The sequence below is a fragment of the Oratosquilla oratoria genome, chromosome 12, assembly GCF_046742065.1.
Source record: "Oratosquilla oratoria isolate Oo_2021 chromosome 12, ASM4674206v1, whole genome shotgun sequence".
Classification (NCBI taxonomy): Eukaryota; Metazoa; Arthropoda; class Malacostraca; order Stomatopoda; family Squillidae; genus Oratosquilla; species Oratosquilla oratoria.
In genome coordinates, this window is record NC_134788.1 from 41,297,760 (window position 1) to 41,320,071 (window position 22,312).

General features: G+C 42.0%; 2 protein-coding genes across 3 annotated transcripts in view; one reads left to right on the forward strand and one right to left on the reverse strand.

The window, feature by feature from the left end:
- LOC143031537 (ribosome biogenesis protein NOP53) overlaps positions 1-2,931 on the forward strand; it is a 39,586-nt gene extending 36,655 nt beyond the window's left edge. For both annotated transcript variants that reach the window (XM_076195505.1, XM_076195504.1), the window contains exon 10: positions 1,773-2,931. In XM_076195505.1, the coding sequence (XP_076051620.1) occupies positions 1,773-1,851 (79 nt within the window). In that variant the 3' untranslated portion in view covers positions 1,852-2,931. The remainder of the gene's footprint in view (positions 1-1,772) is intronic.
- The window catches only part of LOC143031538 (uncharacterized), a 485,407-nt gene that overhangs the window by 52,058 nt on the left and 411,037 nt on the right, over positions 1-22,312 (reverse strand). The window lies entirely within an intron of this gene.

Consider the following 22,312-nt stretch of genomic DNA (forward strand, 5'->3'; position numbering starts at 1 on the left):
AGGAGATGGCAGGTAGGTAGGGCAGATGAAAGAGTACAACGAGTCCTCCTCGTACGGTAATTCTTTATCCGGTAAATTCACAGTTTCGGTATTTGGTCATTACTACCCTCGATTCTATTTACGGTTAGAAAAATTCACAGATACGGTATCCACTCATGTTTTGGAGGTAAAAATAGATATTTTGAAGAGGAAAGAGCAGGGAGAAGGTATGTCTGCATTAAGTCAAAACTTGGGTTCGGTATAGGGTAATTTCAATTTGCGGTAAGGTTTTCAGGAATGCATACAGTGAGACACCTCATTAGCAGACATTAATTAGCTGTGTTTTCAGTGTATTGGAGTGGTTTTTGGGTGGCATGGTGATTGCACGCACTAAACAACAGCACCAAAATCACAGCGAAAACACCACAAACGCAGCTAATTAACGTCCGTTAACGAGAGGTCTCACTGTATGTACCGTATAATGAGGACTCACTGTATTGGGATGGTTTGGACACATGGAAAGAACAAGTGATGAAGGATTACCAAAAGAGGTGTGGAAATCAGAGGCGAAAGGAGTGAACTTGAGGGTATGACCAAAGATGAGATGGATGGATGAGATGAAAGGGGGGTTGAGGGGAATGTCTGTTGAGCAAAGAAGGGAGGGGATGGAGGGGGAGTGGTTATGAAGGATATTTTGGACACGCACAGCCCAAAGGGATCCTACCTGTCTTCTCTTTTTCTGCATGAGGGAATAGAGGAAGGGGGGGGGGGTCATCAATTAAGTGAAGCAGCGTCTTGTTCCGTAGCTTCTGACCCTTCTGGGCAGTGGGCGAGATACAGGGATAACCCAGCCATCCATGAGGAGCTAAGATGGGAGAGGGGGGGGGGGAAGGGTGTTGGAGGGGTGTGGAATGTGTGGTAGTAAGTACTTGGCTACCTCCCATATAAGGGGGAGAATAAATGCCCTTGGTACATACATACATATACCAAAGGCTTTTCCCCCTTACACGGGGGGGTAGCCAAAAAGAAAAAGGCATAGAAATCGCTCCCACCCATTTCATTTCCCATATATTCCACTCCCACTTGAGTCGTAAAAGGTGACAAAAAAGGGACAGGGGATGGGATTAGGAGTCCTACTACCTGTAGCCCCAAAAGGGAACATTCCTAAAAAAAAAAAAAAAAAAAAAAAAAAAAAGCCCTTGGTATTATAGATAGAAATACTACTTGAGTAGATGAGGAGTGAGAGTCGGGCCTTACCATTGAAATGCTGTACCTTGCTGCATTGCCTCTGACCCTCCGTGAGCCGAGACGGAAGGGACATAATGAGGAGTTGCCTTTTGGCACAGGTTTCAATTATCCTTGAGGACCTTTGTATCTTTTGCTTGGTGTAGGGGTGCTGACTTTTGGAAATATTTTTATTTGGTCTGATATGGTCTGCATGAGGGGACGGAGAGGGGGGCTCACCGATTTAATGAAGCAGCCTTGCCATGGATGTGCTGTGTCTTGAGACACTGCTTCTGACCCAGGGCAGTGGGCAGGATGCAGGGATGACCCGTCATCCAGGAGGTGCCAAGATGGGAGGGGTGTGGAGTGTATTGGGGATGGAATGGGTGGGGTTGTTTTTTTTTTTTTTTTTTTTTTTTTTTTTTTTGGGGGGGGGGGGCAACCTCCCTTGTAAGGGAAAAAAAAGCCTTTGGTATATGTATGTATGTTGGGCATCAGATGAAGATAGTTTTTCAGACTGTTGGAAATATTGTATTTGGTCTGATATCCGAAAATTTTTGTATTTGCAGATTTGTTCGCAAGTACAAGCAGAAGAAGGCCGTCAAGAAGGAGCACAAGCTGAACTGGGACCAGGACCTGACTGTTTGATTTACATCAAGTTCAGGAAACATTTTGTTCACATAAAGTGCTGCTAGGTAGTAGCTTCACTAAGAAAAAAAATATATATATATATATTCATAGGCTTCTAACAAGTCATGGTTTTACACAGGAATGGTAAATAAATTAGGGGTTGGGGGGGTGGCAAACTGTTTGGATGTAATTTGGAGAAACCAAACTGTTAACACACATTGTATTATCATGGGATGATCCAGGAAACCAATTTTCGAGTTGGTTGTGTGTAAAAGAAAATACTGTGGAAAGAAAATTTCAAAGGATACAAGAATTTGTTTTTTAAAGTTTATGGAATAAAGTATCTTCAGAATTTGGTAAAATGTATTTTTGACACTCATTACAGAATGATTATTGTAACAAAATGAATATGAGAAAAAAAAATCTAGCAAATACAAGCTAAGTTTTGAGACTACCCAAATAGCTAAATAGATTAACTTTGGCACCACATCATTAAGCACCATGCTTGAAGTACCCGTCACTGTGTGTGTACTTGGTGTTGGGAAGATTCAATTCCTCGGTTCAGGAGGCCCCATCCATCCACGTTGATGACTCGACGACTGGAGTGAATTTCCCAAGAAATTAAAATTGGAAATAGACTCATCTGCTGGGATTCGAACCCTTGCCTATGCGGCTTGCGTCTTGTAAGACAAAGACCTTACCGATCACGCTATCTTTGTCTTACAAGACACAAGCCGCGTAGGCAATGGTTCGAAATCCAGCAGATGAGTCTCTTTCCAAAATGTCAAATGACACAAACAAATTAAAATTGTACCACGATGGACCCTTGTTAACCCCCTTGAGTACCGGATGTGTGTTTTGTGACACCTGCGTGTCACGGCTGAGTGCACCCGCCAGGAACCGAGCGTGCTCCCTGTGACACACACGTGTCACAGTTATACGCTGTGTGTATTGAGGGCTCTCAAGGCCCCCGTTTCTGGGTTATTTCTACCCACGTGGTGGCAAGTGTCTGTGTTTACAAACATAAGGCTCCAGCCATTCGTGGGACGGTTTGAAACGTTTGTTTACGTAAGGTTGACGGGTCGGTAACGAAGGGAACCTCTTGAATATGAAGGTGCATGTGTGTGCATCATGAGCTGTGAGCGAGGGATACGAGAATGCCAGCATCGGCTTCCCGATTATATTTTGTAGTTGTAGCCGAGTGACCCCCATATTCTGAACGGTTTTCTTGATCACGTTTTCTGTCATGTTATATTTATTCAGGGTGAAAGAGAACAATAAAACGGCCTTGCTGTGGATGTGCTGTGTCTTGCAACACTGCTTCTGACCCAGGGCAGTGGACAGGATGCAGGGATGACCCGTCATCCAGGAGGTGCCAAGATGAGAAGGAGGGAGGAGGGTGGAGGGGAGTGGAATATATAGGAAATGGAATGGGTGGGAGTGGTTTCTTTGCCTTTTTCTTTTTGGCTACCCCCCGTGTAAGGGGGGGGGGAAGCCTTTGGTATATGTATGTATGTAGTTTTAGCCAAGTGATCCCTGTATTCTGTGAACGGGCTTGATCACATTTTCTGTGACGTTATATTCATTCAGGATAAAAAAGAAAACGTATAACAGCAGTAACTTTATATTTTGTAATATACATATTGTGATGCATCATCATACATCAGGCAACCCGATATGCACGTAAATATTTGGCTCGTATTGAAGAGGTTAATCACCTCGGGTATTGCATGCAGATGTCGGCATCGTCATGAACATTCAGTTTGACAGACTTCATGGCATACACACACACACACACACACACACAGAACAGCTTTCCTCACAGAGTAATAGACAGTTGGAACAAGTTAGATGAGAAAGTAGTGTGTGCAAAAACAATACATGAATTTATAAATAGTTTAGATAAAATGAGATACAAAGACGGGACACCACGAGCATAGCTCCCCTTCCCGTAAAATACAACTGCAGAAGAGAGAGAGAGGGAGACGGGGTTGGGGTTGGGTGGACTGTATATAGCTGGACCTAGAGAAGACATCTGGTAAAGTACCTCACAGTTTGATCAAGTTTTGATAAAGTACCTCACAGTTTGATCAAGTACCTCACAGGCCTTGCTGTGGATGACCTGTGTCTTGCAACACTGCTTCTGACCCAGGGTAGTGGAGGACAGGATGCAGGGATGACCCATCATCCAGGAGGTGCCAAGATAAGAGGGAGGAGGGTGGAGGGAAGTGGAATATATAGGAAATGGAATGGGTGGGAGTAGTTTCTATGCCTTTTTCTTTTTGGCTACCCCCCATGTAAGAGGAAAAAGCCTTTGGTATATGTACCTCACAGTTGACTTGTGTGCAAATTGGAGGACTGAGAGGCAAATTACTTGAATGGAGGAAAGAGTTTTGAAGGAAAGATACATGAGGACAGCAGTAAATGATCATCTGCAAAGAGTAGCTGACACATTGTTGTCTGAATGCTTTTGGTCTTTACTTTGAGCCTTGCCAGGTGGAAAAGCCAGCCAGAATCATCTGACCTCCAGTGGAGGAAGACATCACCAGGAGAGTCCTCAAAAGCTACCTGAAGGAAGCAAAACGGCAAATGAAAATCTGAATAATGTCGGAGCAAGGACACAGCCTTGCTTAACACCTCTTTTGATCTCAAATCTGTCAGATCTTGAGCCTTTGTTTTGGATACTGGATTGCATTTCCTCATAGAAAGATCTTATTGTTCTTAGAAGGGGATGGTGGACAGCCAATGGCTTTGAGCACTCGGTATAGTTTTGATCTGCTGACTGTGTCAGAGGCTGTGGTCAAGTCAAAAAAACGCAATAGTGGTCTTTGCTGTTCACAACATTTTTTCTTGCAGTTGGGGTAGTGAGATCATATCAAGGGTTGATCTGCTCGAATGAAATCCACACTGATTCTCGGGTAACACCCTATCTGCTAGTCTGTGTAGTCGTTTCAGAATGGCACGAGCAAAGGCTTTCCCTACAAAAAGGGATAGTCCACTGTCATTATCGCAGTCGCCTTTAACACCTTTGTTCTTATACAGTGTTATGGTGACCAAGTTTCTCGTGTCATGTGTACTGATGCAAAAAACAAAAAAAAATTTAATTGCAAGTTTAAACAAAAAAATCATGTCCAAATTTGTTCAGATATTAAATATCAAGTATATGAAAACAGGTGTAAGTACTTGATTCATCCCTCCACATATGCGTATCTACCTTATCCAAAGAGACATCAGACACAGTATAAAAATAAACGAGTAATTGTCCTTTTTAGTCAAGACTCATGCTGCAACAAATGTAGATACTGTATGTGGGCCAATATGGCTACCTTACAAAATTTACTCTTAGTATAATCTTCAAAGATTAAACACTCCAAGTTTCCTTGTCATGAATGGTTAAACATACACATAAAATAGGATATACAATAAGGTATGCACAAATTAATCATGGTCTATGGGCCTGGGGAAAAAAAAAATATATATATCCATTTTTATTTTATTTTTATCTTTTTTTTTTTTTTTTATAAAAAAAGCGCGTCTTTTTTGAGTTGCATCTATAGTCAACATTGGATCAGGAGCTTATGTAGAAGCAACAGGATGATCTCTTTTGTTTGTCTTCAGAAATTCCATTGGGATTGAGTCGTTACCATGTACCTCACCAGCCAGCTCCTTCTGGTGGAAGATTGGTCCAATTGGCACACCTGAGTGAGATTTGAGTTCATTTTGGCCACCGGCTCACCCCAGTTAGACCACGAGGCCTCCTGCAGGCATCGCTTGGAGACCACTTGGCCCAAAGGTGCGGGCGCTACAGGCAGAAAGGCAGAAATCCAGCCAGAGCCTCAACTTTGGCTGGGCCGCACACAGACACACACACCCTTGTGTCCAGGTGGTTCCTCACGTGTACCTCACAGTGCTTCTTTATGGACGAATCTTTCCCTCTAGGGCAAGATTAGGCCAAATTGGCACATCTAACAATTTCCATCAAAAATGCTGTCAGATTTTCAGAAAATTTCTTTCTCTCTCTGGTTCCACAGAATGTATCACAATATCTGCAAATTCGGAAGACACTGTGGGAGGTACTGCAGATATATGGGATAGGAGGAAAGCTGTTAAGAGTATTTAAGAGAGTAGTAGAGCTTGTGTTAGGATTAGAAATGGAGAGAGTGAACGGTTTGAGGTAAAGGTGGGACTTTGTCAGGGATGTGTTATGTTGCCCTGGCTGTTCAATCTATACATGGATGGGGTGGTGGGTGCGAGAGGTAAATGCAAGGGTGGTGGGTCAGGGATTGGAGATGGTTAAAGAAAAAGGAGAAAAGTGGGAGGTGAGCCAGCTGTTGTTTGTGGACGACACCGCACTTGTAGCAGGATCTGAGGAAGTTAGTGACAGAGTTTGGGAGAGTGTGTGAAAGAAGAAAATTGAAGATAAATGTGGGTAAAAGTAAGGTGATGAGATGTACAAAGGGTGAAAGTGGCAGCAGACTGGAAGTGAGCATTAAGGGAGAGAGACTGGAGGAAGTAGATAGTTTTAGGTACTTGGGTGCCAGACACTGAATATTTCAACCTAATTTGTAAACAAAAGGATCAATATTTCACACAAATTAATACATGCGGAATACAGACCTCAATGATTCACCAAATAGACATGGGGGATAGCGTCGTGCTCTTCCACGCTTGAGGGTCCTAGTTCACTCGCAGCTCCCGGCGTCATACGAAACGTTATTACTGTTTCCCTTGAGCAAGCGGATGTGTGTGTGTGTGTGCATAAACCCGCCCATAGATTACACAAAGGTACGAGCTCTCATCCGGGAGGATAAGGCCTGACAATCACGGGACCAGCTCAGGTCCCTTTCAGTCGAGACATCTGATTGGCTATCTAGAGCCAAAGCCGTTGATCCACTCCATTCAAATTCAAACCGCTGCGTCTGCCCGGCGACCGTTAAACGGTCATTCAGATTTAAATTCAATTCGGCGGCCCCCGTCTCTCGGTCAATATTAACGGTTTCTTCTTCTTCTTCTTCTTCTTCTTCGCATCAGCCAAGACTTCTGTAGTCAATATGGTGTCAAAGCAATACCATTTAGGAAATAACCTTCACTATATTTCAAACAAGATTTAAGTTTGAGGCCCCCCTCCCTCCCTCCCTCCCTCCTTCTCCTCGCTACCTCCTCCTCTTCCTCCTCCTCCTCCTCCTCCTCCTCGTCTTCTTCTTCCTTAATCTCTCCTTGTGACGTTCGTCCCAAGGCTATAAACGTTCCTTGATCACCATCCAAAGGATAATTACGATAGCAAGAATAACAATAATAATAGTAATAATTCCCCAGATAGCAGTGACACCCTCCGGCAGCCCCTACGGACCGGAGTCGCACAACATTCTTTCGTTATCAGAAACTCATCTTTATTCAGGCCATGTTGGGCCGGGGGTGGGGGTGGGGTAGGGGGGGGGGTTGGCGACGGGAGAAAGAAGAGGGAGCAATTGGGGGAAAGAGAAAAAGATGACGCCTAGCGATTTCATTCAAACTTGACCGCTCAAAGACAAAGAGGAGAGGAGGAGGATGAGATGGACGAAGACGAGGAGGAGTGGAAAGGGAAATCTGCTGCTCAATGTTTTTTTTTTTTTCATATAAGTCAACATAAACTTTAAAGTCGACTGACATTTTTATAACTGCTATCTCGCCTGGGCCAATGGGAGCGTGCCTCGCCCGTGACGCGTCAGTCAGCGGCCGGAACGGACCAATCAACGCGCGGCGCGCTGCCCCCGACGCTCCGCCCCCGTCTCCGACGGTCGACCAATTAGAAGGCAGCATTCCAACGCCTTTGCAATACATGGAGGGACGAAGGCTTGACCCACCAAGAGAAGAAGAAGAAGAAGAAGAAGGAGGAGGAGGAGGAGGAAGGACCAGTTTGAGGAGAATAGTCTAAGATTTATTCCGAGGCGTTCTAGAAAGGTAACCATAATACCTAAATCAAAGTAGACAATTAAAGCGACGACGCAGCATCACAAAAGAGGAACGACGTGACGTCACGGAATCGGCGTGACGTCACAAGGCCGTTAACGACGTGACGTCAGAAAACTGATAGTGATTAGCAAGAGAAAACGATGTGACGTACCAGAATAGAAGTGACGTGACGTCACAGAAGGGAAACGACGTGACGTCATAGAAGATGAATAACGTGTCACAGACGGCGTGACGTCACGGAAGGGGAACGTGACAAATGACGTGACGCCATAGAAAAAGAATGACGTCACGAAACAACGTAGACAAACTTAAAAGGACAAAATTTTATTGACATCCAGCCAGTGATCCGAGTTCAAAGCCCTGGAACAAAGGAAACGAGCTTCTGACGGAAGCAGTACATAGGTTATAGACTTGTCAGGATCAGGACAAAAATTAATAGATAAATAAATAAATAAGAATAAGGACAACCTAAACTCCTTCACTAATGGAGCGTGGCTTGCGACCTTTTGGTCCATAAGAAGTCGCGAGACGCCTCCACCAATCCGCCCCCTTTTCAAATATCTTCGTCCCCTCTTTCGCCCATGGAAAGGGGGTCGTCTACCCTTGGTAGAGTCCATTATTTCACACGTAGGGGTGGGAGGACACCTGGGAGGGTCCATTATTTTTGAGAGGGGGGGTCACTCCTCCTCGGGGGGTGGGTGGGGGGGGGCCTCCTGTTGTAACAGCCCCCCCACCGCCCCACCGGACAAACATAAGAGGACGAGCCGGAAGGAAGGTTGGTGAGCGATGCTTTATGACAACAAGACATTCACGCCCACAACAGCTTCCATCCAAGCAGCGCCAGATGATTCTATTAAAGAGGAGTGAGTGAGAAAGAGAGGAGGAGGAAGAGGAGCGAGTGGGAAAGAGAGGAGGAGGAGGAGAAGAAATGATGAGGAATGGATGATCAAAGTTTGAATTACAAAGACGGCGTTCCATGATATACGGGGGGCTGCCAGCGACATGACGTCACCCGCCATGATTCAAAGCAGCCAATAGGGAGTCAGCCAGCGTGCGACGTGCATTCTGATTGGATGGCTGCCCCGGAAAGCCCCCAGAAGAAGAAGAAGAAGAAGAAGAAGGGCATTAGATCCGGGATGGCAATAGACTTCGGGGTTGGGTCGAGTACGTCACGCCGCACCCCCCCACCCCCTCCTGCAGCAGCATCTGGACGTCACGCCCCCCCTGCAGCAGCAGCAGCAGCGTGACGTCACATCTGCAGTGTGACGTCATGCCTGCAGTGTGACGTTGCCTCAGGGTTTCGTTGGGAAAGAGAAGACAATGAAGATCTTGTTTGTTTGTTTGTTTATTTGTTTATCTATTTAGTTATCTACATTGTCTTGTCCTCTAAAAATGGATGTGGGGGGGAGGGGGGACTTTCTGGGGGGGGAGGGGGAAAGAACGGAGAAGGGGTGGTGGGGGGAAGGGGAAGGGGAGGGGGAAAAGCCTATCCCCCCCACCTGGAGGGTTGAGACGTCAGCACATGCGTTGTGACGTCATACCTACAGTATAACGCCAGTGTTACGTCACACCCGCATGACTTCAGTGACGTCATGAAGTAGTATGTGATTGGCTTCATGGTTATATATATATATATATATATATATATATATATATATATATATAATATATATATCTTATTCTTATTATTAGTGTGAGTAATTATTAGTGTTATTTTGATCAAAATGCTCCAGAAAGTAACGACAACAAAAGTCGTTTTTTCCCCCTTTCTTTCGCAAAGTCTGGCCGTGACGACGACGACGACATAGCCCCAAAGCGTGACGTCACACTCTAGGGAGGAAAACCAAGTTAACCTCCCCAGGACGGGGAGGAGGGGGGGGGCGAGGGGAGATGGAAGGGGGAGGGGAGGAAAGGAAAACACAAACACAGAGTGAGAGTGAGTGAGTGAGTGAGTGTTTTCATCTGTGTAAATAAAGAAATAATCAAATTAAAGGATAAAGAAATAAAGTATATCTTCCTTCCTTCCTTCCTTCCTTCCCTGCACAACTCGCCGCCTCCTCCTCCTCCTCCTCCCACTCCTCGGCCATTTAAATCCCCCCACCCCCACCCTCTTTCTTTCTCTTTTTATCCTCTCTTTCTCTCACCCTCTCTTTCTCTTTATCTTTAGCCACCTCTCTCTCTCTCTCCCTCTATCTTTAGCCACTCTCTCTCACCCTCTCTCTCTCTCTCTCTCTCTCTCTCTCTCTCTCTCTCTCTCTCTCTCTCTCTCTCTCTCTCTCTCTCTCCTCACCTCTCTCCCCCCTCTCTCTCTTTCTCTATCTTTAGCCCCCCTCTCTCTCTCTCTCTTTCTATCTTTAGCCACTCTCTCTCCCCCCTCTCTCTTTCTCTATCTTTAGCCTCTCTCTCTCTCTCTCTCTCTCTCTCTCTCTCTCTCTCTCTCTCTCTCTCTCTCTCTCTCTCTCTCCTCTCCCCACTCTCTCTTTCTCTATCTTTAGCCACTCTCTCCCCCCTCTTTCTCTCTCTCTCTCTCTCTCTCTCTCTCTCTCTCTCTCTCTCTCTCTGTCTGTCTGTCTGTCCCTCCTTGACCAAAGCCTAGCCTAACGAGTCCACCTAACGGGGACAGAAGCGCCGGTGATGGCGGCTTCCTTGCTTACTTGCTGGTGTCGTGGATAGCGTCAAGGTCTCGCGACGGTGCGGGCCCGAGATCGAGTCCTGCTCAGGGCTTCAAAGATTTAATAAAACTGCGACCCGTTACTGTCCCCCTTGTGCAAGGGGATATATATATATATATATATATATATATATATATATATATGTGTGTGTGTGTGTGTGTGTGTGTGTGTGTGTGTGTACTCGTATGTATGATTCACCACCATGGTCTTGGATCACGTGTTGGACTCGTGATCGACAGCTATTTCCCTCCCGGAAGACCTTACACGCACACCCACATGCCCACGAGTTGGAGTAACAACTCGTAGCGCAGCGATACTGAAATTATTTCAGCCCTGGTCGGGATTCGAACCCGGATCGCCATAGTGGCGGCCAAGAACTCTACCAACTGCGCCATCGAGTCGTGTGTGTGTGTGTGTGTGTGTGTGTGTGTGTGTGTGTGTGTGTGCCCGGGCGTGCCTGTATACGATCTCTGGGCTATCACCGCGGAGCCGATCACGTGTGTAGCACGTGGTCCACGACTATGGACGGGTGAAGAATCAGACCCACACACGTTCCCACGACCTCAGCAAGTCACCCCCACCCATTGCGTTCTGCAAGGAGGGAAGTTCCCCCATCTACAGCTGGTCCAGCCGTGACCAAAAAATAAAAAATAAATAAATAAATAAATAAATAAATAAATTAAGAAAAAATATATATATATATATATATATATATATATATATATATATATATATATATATATATATATATATATCCACTGAAATTAGTCGGCCATCCGCCGCGGATTACTTCCACGTCCCCCTCCACGTGAAAATAGCCTTTCCCGGTCTTTGGCTATTTCCACGCGGCCCTGTTGTCTTCTGGTCTTCGCTGGACGCCGGGGAGAGACGGGGGGAGGGGGGGGAGGAAGAGGGGATACAGTAGAAAGTCTAAGAGAGAAATAGGAAGAGAAAGTGAAGAGGAGGAGAGGAAGGAGGAGAAAGGAGTGTAGAAAGAGGAAGAGAGGAGGAGGAGGAGGAGGAGGGAGGGTAGAAAGAGGAAGATAGGAGGAGGAGGAGGTGGTGGAGGGCGTCTAGTGGAGTTTCTGTTCCTCCATATGCAAGTGATGGGGGGGGGGGTTAAATCGCCCCCCTCTGGGGTGAAGGTGGGAAGACGGGGGGGGTAACCTCCCCTCCCCCCACGAATTTTGTTGAAGGGGGGAATGGGGGGATAGTGTCCTCTGTGCCACCAGACGATTCTGTTTCCCCCCCACAAGTAACCCCCCAATACCCATCTCCCCATACGTACACAAACCCCCCCCCCATCCACGACATCTCCCCTTCACCCCACTTCTCCCCATAATCTGGTATGATCGATGCGTCAATTTCTATGATAATGGAAAGCCCCCCATCCCCCCCACCAACCGTATGCCCCCCGCCCTCGACACTTAACCCCCGTGGGGGAGGGCAAAGGAGTGGGGGAGGGGGGGGGGAGATCTGACGGAGGGAAAGAGGAGGCAGAAGGTAAGACCCAAATTCAGTCCATCGGTCCACACACACACACACACACACACACATACACACACACACACACACACACACACACACACACACACACACATATATATATATATATATATATATATATATATATATATAGTATGTCATGTATATATTGTAAATTTTCAGAAAAATATACAGGCTGGCTGTTGGGGATGGCGCCTGTTCGACATTTCTCCTAATAATTAATCAAAACCCAAAACAATAAGCCTCGTGCCCCCCCCCCTCGCCTCAAAATAATTTTGTAATGAATATGGCAAGGTGGAAGTGTATGCTTAGTATCATAAGGAAATAAGAATGAAGGAGACTGCAAGAGACCATAAGGCTTACACTAGGCAGCTCCGTAGATCATGATTAGGACATTTTTCATTTTACGGCATGAAATTGATTTCAACAACTTAAACGAGGTAAGAAATGAATGTTAATCTGAAACCTAACCTAACCTGTCCTGACCTAATCCTAAGCTAAAAATTCTGCATGCCGTAAAATCATCATTATCATTACGATTCCTTGTGGTTCCTATTTTAAACGTGCTCACCACCTCTGCCACCTCAACCGCATCCTTGTCCTTCGATTATTATGAACAAAATTTACAATTTGACACCACCCAGAGACAACTCGAGATTTGTTTCGTTAGTAAATCACATTTAGGTCAACCTTGGTTTTGCTTGCCAGGGACAGTGATGTCAAATAAAGAGTTTAAATCATAATATTTAAGAAAACCCGCCTTGACAACACTGTTTTCCAGTACAATGTTTAACGTCTCGTTATCTTTTTTTTTTTTAGAAATACACACCTACGCGATATAGCAAAAATTAAATAGTAATTGTGTCAATTATAATACATCAACGTAATATATCTTTTTCATGGAGGAAACCAAAAGGTTGCTGCAATTTCTTGAGACGCCATTTTTTTTTTTTTTTTTTTTTTTTATAGATTCGGAGGTCGAAGACGATGACGACAACGACCCTGATGTAACTCTAGAATTACATATACCGCATTACTAAATGCAGGTTAGGTTAGGTAGGTTAGGTTACGTAAGTAGGTTAAATTAGAATAAACGAATTGATCATATTTTCATTTCTTCGACCTCCGCATCTACCAAAATAAAGATGGTGTCTTAATCAGTTCCAGTTTGTTCGAGTCTTTGAGCAACCCTTTCGGTTATTGATTCCCGCCAAGAAAAACGTATATTACGTTGATGTATTATAATTTACAAAATTAATATTTAATTTTCTAATGCCACATCGCGTGTGTGTGCATTATTAAAAATTTACAAGCCTCTCCATAGTTTCTTGGCAAGGCTGCGCTAAATTATCTAATTCTCCCGAGAGAAAAGTACAATATGTACCTCGTAACTCCCATCAAATTTGCTAAGAACAAATAGAGTAAAGTAGCAGAATATTTTCCATTTTACGTCATGCAGTTGATTTTAACAACTTAAGAGAGGTAAGAAATGAATATCAATCTGAAACCTAACCTAAAAATTCTACATGCCGTAAAATAGAAAAGACCCAAGTAGCAAATAATCTTGGCGGAAATCGTGAACGAAAATAACTTACATAAAAACATAAGAATGAAGGAAAATGCAAGAGACCATATGGCCCAAACTAGGTACTTCCATAAAAGTATGGCTTGGCGGAGGTCATTCTAACTAGAATAACTATTTTTCACTTTAATAACAAGCCAAGTCACAATGTAAACCTCTGAAGTATTTCAAAATATTTTTCTAACCTAACGAAAAGATTTCATTTGGCTTCCGAGAAACCCAACCGATTTTGAGAAGTAAACACAACAGCAACTTCACATAACAGAAACTTGACCCGACTTTCAACACATTGTTGTAGCAGTCAGTGCACTATATGTACCAACTTTGACAAACATCTTTGTGTATTTCCGAGTGAATAATAAAACCAAACTAGCTACCACACAGGGATGCCGCGTTTTCTACACTGCCGTGTAGAATGGGAGTGTTGCCATACCGGGGCATACATTTTTCTCGGGCGTGTGTAGACTTCCATACCAAGATATACTTATCAAACTTTGACAAAATGTTGGTTCTAGTTTTTTATTCTTGAATGTATATAAGAACCTCATGTGAGAATCAACATCGTGTGAGATCGAAACCTTTATTGGTACGACGTTTCGCTTGTTACAGCTTTTTCAAGTACAGACATATGGCATATGTCTGTACTTGAAAAAGCTGTAACAAGCGAAACGTCGTACCAATAAAGGTTTCGATCTCACACGGTGTTGATTCTCACAGTCTTGTCGGCTTTTGCCATTGTGTTTCAAGAACCTCATGCCCTAACATATTCAGTAAAATATATAAAAATATTTTTTATATTATTATCGCAAAAAGAAAGCTGAAACTTAAGCGTAATTTTGTTTTCTACACCGTAAAAACGTATCTTTTGGGGTACAATATATCATAATTAACATAATTACCAATAAAATTCATATTTTGATGTACCATTTATTATTTGATAACTAGTTAAGTGTTTTTTTAGACAACAGCTTGAGTTTTTAAATGTTTTGAACAGCCTACTGATATGTATTTAGGTACAAAATTCTACGAAACGGCAACCCTGCTCCCAAGATATCCGAGGCGAAATCGGAAATTCGGTTCCAGAACTTTCCAACCGACGACGACGACGCTGCGACCACGACTCAGATCAACAAACAATAACAGACTCCGCTTCAACAATCGACTTCATTCTACAAAACTAACCATCAAGATTGATTTAATATACTTCCACATGTATTACTAAAAGGAAGGGGATATATGAAGTAACTTCTGATTGAATATTTTTTGTGCAAGCGCGCGCGCGTGTGTGTGTGTGTGTGTACGAATGCGGGCGTGTGTACGGAGGCGCCTGGGGAGGTGAGGGGAAAGGGGGGGGAGCCAGCCCCGATGGCAGAAGCGTGAAATGAAACAATATGTCACCCGTCATCCCAAAGGAGCCAAGAGGGGGTGGGCAGGGGTGGGGGAAGACCGACCTGCTCTCTCTCTCTCTCTCTCTCTCTCTCTCTCTCTCTCTCTCTCTCTCTCTCTCTCTCTCTCTCTCTCTCTCTCTCTCTCTCTCTCTCTCTCTCTATGTTTCATCATGGCTGGCTTCTTGGGTTGATAGGACAGGAGGGATGTTGTGGGGGGGGACGGGGGGGGGTTATAGGGCCTACACGGAACCCCTTCCCTGCAATTGATCAAGAACCCAGAATCAAGGAAGACGACGGGAAGGGGATGGGAGAGGAGCGGGTCCCCCCGACCAAGCAGGACTGAAGGTATTTCTGGTGGTAAACGTCTGCATGTATTGTCGAAGTGATCATTTACCTCTTTCTTACCTTCCCTTCCCTTTCTTACCTCCAGTTGCCTTTCTTCTCTCTCACCAAATTCCCGTCGTGAAAGCTTTCAGTGACACCACAGCCCGTCCCTGTCTCCCTTGAGCAAGGGGAATCGGTGTGTGTGTGTGTGTGTGTGTGTGTGTGTGTGTGTGTGTGTGTGTGTGTGTGTGTGTGTGTGTGTGTGTGTGTGTGTGTGTGTGTGTGTGTGTGTTACATAGGGCCAAAACAGTACTTATAGATCGGCCTGTGTACGTGATCTGAGCTCTCATCCGGGAAGTTAATGACTACCGATCACAAGTCATTCTCCCATCTTAACCTAACCAATCTTAACCTAACCTAACCAAACCTAACCTACCACAACCCATCATAACCCAATCTTAACCTAACCTAACCAAACCTACCACAACCCATCATAACCCAATATAACCTAACCTAACCCATTCTAATCTAACACATTCTAATCTAACCTTACCTAACCTAAGCTGACCTAGCCTAGCCTAACCCAGGCCAACCTAAACGGGTCTTATGCACTCTAACTTGACCCTTATCAGTCGTATTTGTTTTTAGCCTTCTTTGAGCGCCCAAACCCTCCTTCTGAGACAACAACAACGTTCTTACCTTTCGTCTAGTGAATATATACATTTCTTTACCTTTTGTCTAGCCCATTTGTGCATTTTTCTTAACCTTTTTCTGGTCAGTATAATCATTTTTCTTAACATTTTCTTCCTTTGTCCCTGTGTATCTCTCCAATCTTCTCATAATAAAATGATAATAATAATATTAATAATAGCAATAACGATGATAATGATAGTAATAATAATGATAATAATGATAACAATAATAATAATAATAATAACAATAATAATGATAATTATAATTAATAATGATAATAATGATAATGATAATAATTAATAATAATTGATTAATTCTAATTTCTTCCTCTTTTCCCAAGGATGTCTACAGTTTTCTCCATAGGCATCACGAAAGAGAGAGAGGAGGAGAGAGAAAGGGAGTGGGGGAGAGAGAGAGAGAGGGAGGGAGGAAGAGAGAGAGAGAGAGGGAGGGAGGGAGGAAGAGAAAGAAAGAGAGGGAGGAAGAAAGAGAGAGAGAGAGAGAGAAATGTCATAGGCAAAGTATCTTACGCGCCGCCCCCCGACCCCCGATTCTCTTTTCAAAATATCCCCCCAACATTCATTCCCCACCTCCTCCTCCTCCTCCTCCTCCTCCTCTGCGCCCCCCACCACCACCACCACTTGGAATAACCCTCTTCCTCCATCCATATGTTCTAAAGGCTTCCGTCTCCCACGCGTCATTTGACGTCATTAAAACGCCATGTGACGTCATCGTTTCTCCTCTAATGCCCAAGAAGAACAAAAGACGAGAAGTTGCTGCGAGGAGGAGGAGGAGGAGGAGGAGGAGGAGGTAAAGGAAGAGAGTGGAAACGAAAAGGTTTCTGTGGAGAATGAAGGGAACTCAGATAAGAGAGGTTATATATATGTATGTATGTATGTATATATATATATATATATATATATATATATATATATATATATATATATATATATATATATGTGTATACATATATATATATGTGTATACATATATATATATATATATATATACATATATATACGTATATATCTATCTATATATATATACAAATATATGTTATATATATATATATATATATATATATATATATATATATATATATATATGTATATATATATATATATACATATGTGTATATATATATTTATATATATACATATATATATGTATACATATGTGTATATATATATATTTATATATACATATATATATATCTATATGTAACTATATATACATATAATATAAATATATATATATGTATATATTTATGTATATATATATATGTATATATATATATTATATACATATATATATATATGTATATATATATATTTATACATATATGTGTATATATATATTTATATATATGTATATATGTATGTATATATATACACACACACACACATATATATATAATATATATGTATATATTTATATATACATATATATGTATATATATATACATATATATATATACTATATACATATATATATACATACATATATGCATACATATATATATACATATATACATATATACCATATATATAAATATATACATTCATACATATATGCATACATATATATATATACATACATATATAAATATATATATATATATATATATGTGTGTGTGTGTGTGTGTGTGTGTGTGTGTGTGTGTGTGTGTGTGTGTGTGTGTGTGTGTGTGTGTGTGTGTGTGTATTCAACAAGAACCCACTGTGTTGGATAAGAAGAAATGAAATACATGATATCCATATATTTCGATCCATATATTTCGATCCTCTTCAGTGTAATACGCATTCCACTGAAATGGATCACAGTCCGTGATCGAAATATATAGATATCGTCTATTTCATTTCTTCTTATCCAACACAGTGGGTTCTTGTTGAGTTTTACGAATGTATTACGGCATTACTTTGTAGTTATATATATATATATATATATATATATATATATATATATATATATGTGTGTGTGTGTGTGTGTGTGTGTGTGTGTGTGTGTGTGTGTGTGTGTGTGTGTGTGTGTGTGTGTGTATGTATATATATATATATATATATATATATATATATATGTGTGTGTGTATATATGTATTATAAAGTGGAGACAGATGAGTGGAAGGTGGCAAGGGGACGCAGGATGACGCAGGAGTGAACAGCATCGTTTACAAAATTCCATGCGGAGGATGACCGGCCGCGTACTACGGAGAGTCATCGCGTGGCATCGAAAAGAAAAGAGTGTACGAACACAAGAGTGATCTACGCCACTACAGAACTTCCAACTCCTTGGTGGTACACGAAGATCCACACGAACATCTCCCCAAGTGGAATAACGTCGAGGTTCTCCACCAAGGACTGGGAAAGAGATTAAGGAAAACCATAGAAGCCGCACACATCACAACGAGCCCAGTCACCAATCACCGAGAAGGACATGTTAGCCTGGCGCGACCCGCAGCGAGAATGACCTTAGCTGCGCTAGCTCGCAAGGGATGGGGAACGATTAGCCAATCAGCGGGCTCCATTCCCAGACGGGCGGCAAGATGAGCCAGAACGGGGGTATATGATGTCCACAAAATCTGATAGTCTGTAGTCTCTCTGAGGAAGACATCCGTCGAAACGTAAGAGAATATTCACCCCTGCACCATCCTGCGTCCCCTTGCCACCTTCCACTCATATATATGTATATATATATCTATCTATATATACATGTATATATATATATACATATATATATATGTATATATACATATATACATATATATATATATATACATATATATATATATATATATATATATATATATATATACATATCCGCGAGTTGACACCTTGACGTGGTGGATAGGCTTGAGAATCTTAATGATTACAAAAGCTGTGTCGATAGAGAGGAAATCTCTGCAGGGTCACCCATATCGAACAGGTTTTGTAAGAAAGATCAGACAAAGAGCAGCTCACACACACAGTCGCAGGACCCACTGCTAACTGACACGTCCCTGATGGCGAACAGGGAAATTCCTCATAGATATATGGGGTACCGTCATAATGACGGCGTGGACCATTGGGCACCCTATAGATATAGGGCTTCACCGAATATAATAAGGTGACACCAGAGAAATATCTCACCAGAAACCAGTTGGCAAGGAGGTGAGATTACTGCCAACCCCCCTTCATAGCCAACATGAATATGAATAGCACAATCAAAACAAAACCGGGCGTTCCTGTTGGATCATCGTCTCCTAAAGGTCCAACCGCATTGCCTCATGTGCTTACGGGCAGTGTGCCACCGAATGTGAGTAAGCACTGTCCAAGCAGATCCAAGTCTTGGACATTAAACAACATGAAGAAAATGAAGATCTATACTTACAACGTAAGAAGTCTCTCAGAAGACCACAGACTGGAGAGTTTAATGGAAGAGCTAGACAACATCAAGTGGGACATCGTAGGACTGAGCGAAGTCCGAAGAACGGAAGAAAAGCTGATACAATTACAAGATGGTCACCACCTGTTCTACTATAAAGATAAGGACAAAGAAAGATCTAGTGGAGTAGGATTCTTGATCAACCGAGAGGTTGCTGGTAACGTAATCAAATTCAGTAGTTTATCGGACAGGGTAGCTTGGATTGTGATTAGGCTGTGTAAAAGGTACACTCTAAAAATAGTTCAGGTTTATGCACCAACTTCACAGAGTTCAGACGAGGAAATTGAGTCCTTCTATGATGATTTAAGTCAAGTAATGGATCAAGAAAAAAGTAAGTACACTTTGGTAATAGGAGACTTTAATGCTAAAGTAGGGAAGAAGATGGGAGATGAGACGTGCATTGGGAAGTTTGGAGTAGGTGAAAGAAATGACAGAGGTGAGATGTTAGTCAATTTTGCAGAGAACTACAATATGAGGATAATGAACACTTTCTTCCAAAAGCGTGTAGGTCGTAAATGGACGTGGAGAAGTCCAAATGGAACAACAAAGAACGAAATAGACTTCATATTAGGATATGAGAGCAAAAGTGTTAGCAATGTTACGGTGATAAATAAAGTCAACATAGGTAGTGACCATAGAATGGTAAGATGTACAGCTAAATTCAACTTCAGAGCCGAGAGAAATAAACTAGTTTTAAAAAGGAAAATAAGCTTTGCAAAGGTTAAGGATAATAATAAGAAATTTCAGTTAGAAATTAAGAATAGATTCGAAGCTCTAAGAACTAACGAGGACAGCGTGGAAGATATAAATTTGAATTTAGTGAATATCATTAAGGAATCAGCAGGGAAAGTAGGAAGTACAAAAAACATTGAAGAAAACAAACACTCCAAAGCTACAAATGACCTAATTAAAAGAAGATGGAACATGCAGATTAAAAGCAGGAGAGACGAAATAGAAAGAGTAGAACTAAACAAGCTTATCAACAAAAGGCAGAGATTAGAGAAAAGAAAGAGAAACATGGATGAAATAGAAGAAACTATTCGGAAAGGTAAAAGTATTAAAGTGACCCAGCGTAGACATGCTTTAGGAAGACAGCAAATGATATGTTTGAAAGATAGAAATGGAGAAATAATTAAATGTAGAGACAAAATGGTAAAAAGAGTAGAAGATTTTTACCAAGAACTTTACTCGTCGAAGGCCGTAGTTGAGTCAGTAAGTTCATGTGTAGACGTTAGTAGTGTACCAGAGATTACAAAGGAAGAAGTAGAATTTACTCTAAAAAATATGAAACGAGGAAAAACACCTGGGGAAGATGGTATATCAATAGATCTGTTGAAAGACGCAGGTAAATTAGCTCATATTAAATTAGCTCAGTTGTACACCCAGTGCTTACGTCAAGAAAGCGTTCCGGATGCGTGGTGCAATGCTATAGTGATTTTACTTCATAAAAAAGGAGACCAGAAGGACTTTAGTAACTATCGACCGATTAGCTTGCTATCAAACGTATATAAAGTATTATCCAAGATCCTTGGAGACTGAGTCAAGTTTTGGATGGAAACCAACCGAGAGAACAGGCGGGCTTTAGAAGCGGATATTCAACTCCAGACCATTTGCAGGCGATAAACCAACTAATCGAGAAAACGACAGAATATAATATACCTCTGTGTTTAGCTTTTGTAGATTACGAGAAGGCCTTTGATTCAGTAGAACAAACAGTAATACTAAACTCGCTACGCAAACAGGGTACAAACGAACAGATCGTAAGAGTTTTGGAAAAGATTTATTCGAAAGGTACCGCTATAGTTCGACTACATAAAGATACAGAAAAGATCAAGACCGAGAAAGGAGTACGGCAAGGCGATACAATTTCACCCAAACTATTTACAGCTTGTTTAGAAGATATTTTCAGAAGATTGAGTTGGGAAAAGAAAGGTTTGAAGATTAATGGCGAATATTTGAACCACCTAAGATTTGCAGACATCATCCTTATTTCAGAAAGAGCAGAAGACTTGCAAGATATGCTGAGCGATCTAAACAAAGAAAGTATCAAAGTAGTTTTAAAAATGAATAAGAGTAAAACCAAAGTAATGTTCAACACGAAAGTTCAAAGTAAAGAGATTGTAATTGATGATGAGAGTCTTGAGGAAGTTGAAGAGTATAATTATTTAGGTCAGATGGTGAAGGTGACGAAAGATCATGATTATGAAATAAAAAGACGCATTACAATTGGTTGGAAAATGTTTGGTATAATAAAATCCTGAGAGGCTCTCTATCTTTATGTTTGAGACGTAAAGTTTACAACCAATGCATTCTACCAGCAATAATCTACAGATGTGAGACTTGGAAGCTGACGAGGGCGATGGAAACAAAGTTAAGGACTGCACAGAGGAGAATGGAGAGATCAATGATGGGAATAACATTGAGAGACCGAAAGAGAGCAAGTTGGGTGAGAGAGCAGACTAGAGTGAAAGATATTGTGGAGGCAGTAAAAGAGAGAAAGTGGAATTGGGCAGGTAAGTTGGTGCGAACGACTGATGAGCGATGGAGCAAGTGTGTTACTGAATGGACGCCGGGAGATAGGAAGCGTGGAAGAGGGAGACCAGACAGAAGGTGGAGAGACGAGATCGAGAAGTTTGCAGGAGTGACATGGCAGAGGGTGGCGCGGCCGTGTGAATCATGGAATGCTATGAAGGAGGCCTTTGTTCAGCAGTGGACTCAGGATGGCTGATTTGATATATATATATATATATATATATATATATATATATATATATATACATATATTTTTTTTTTTTCTTATTTATTTTTTTTTTAGTCAACTGCGCTGATAGATTTGACTATCTTCAAATGAAGGTTCTTCAGTTTATAAAAGGATTCCTTTTCGTCCTCTCACCCTGAAGAAGCCTCCTGGTGAGGCGAAAAAAACTTTGAAGTTTTCGGTG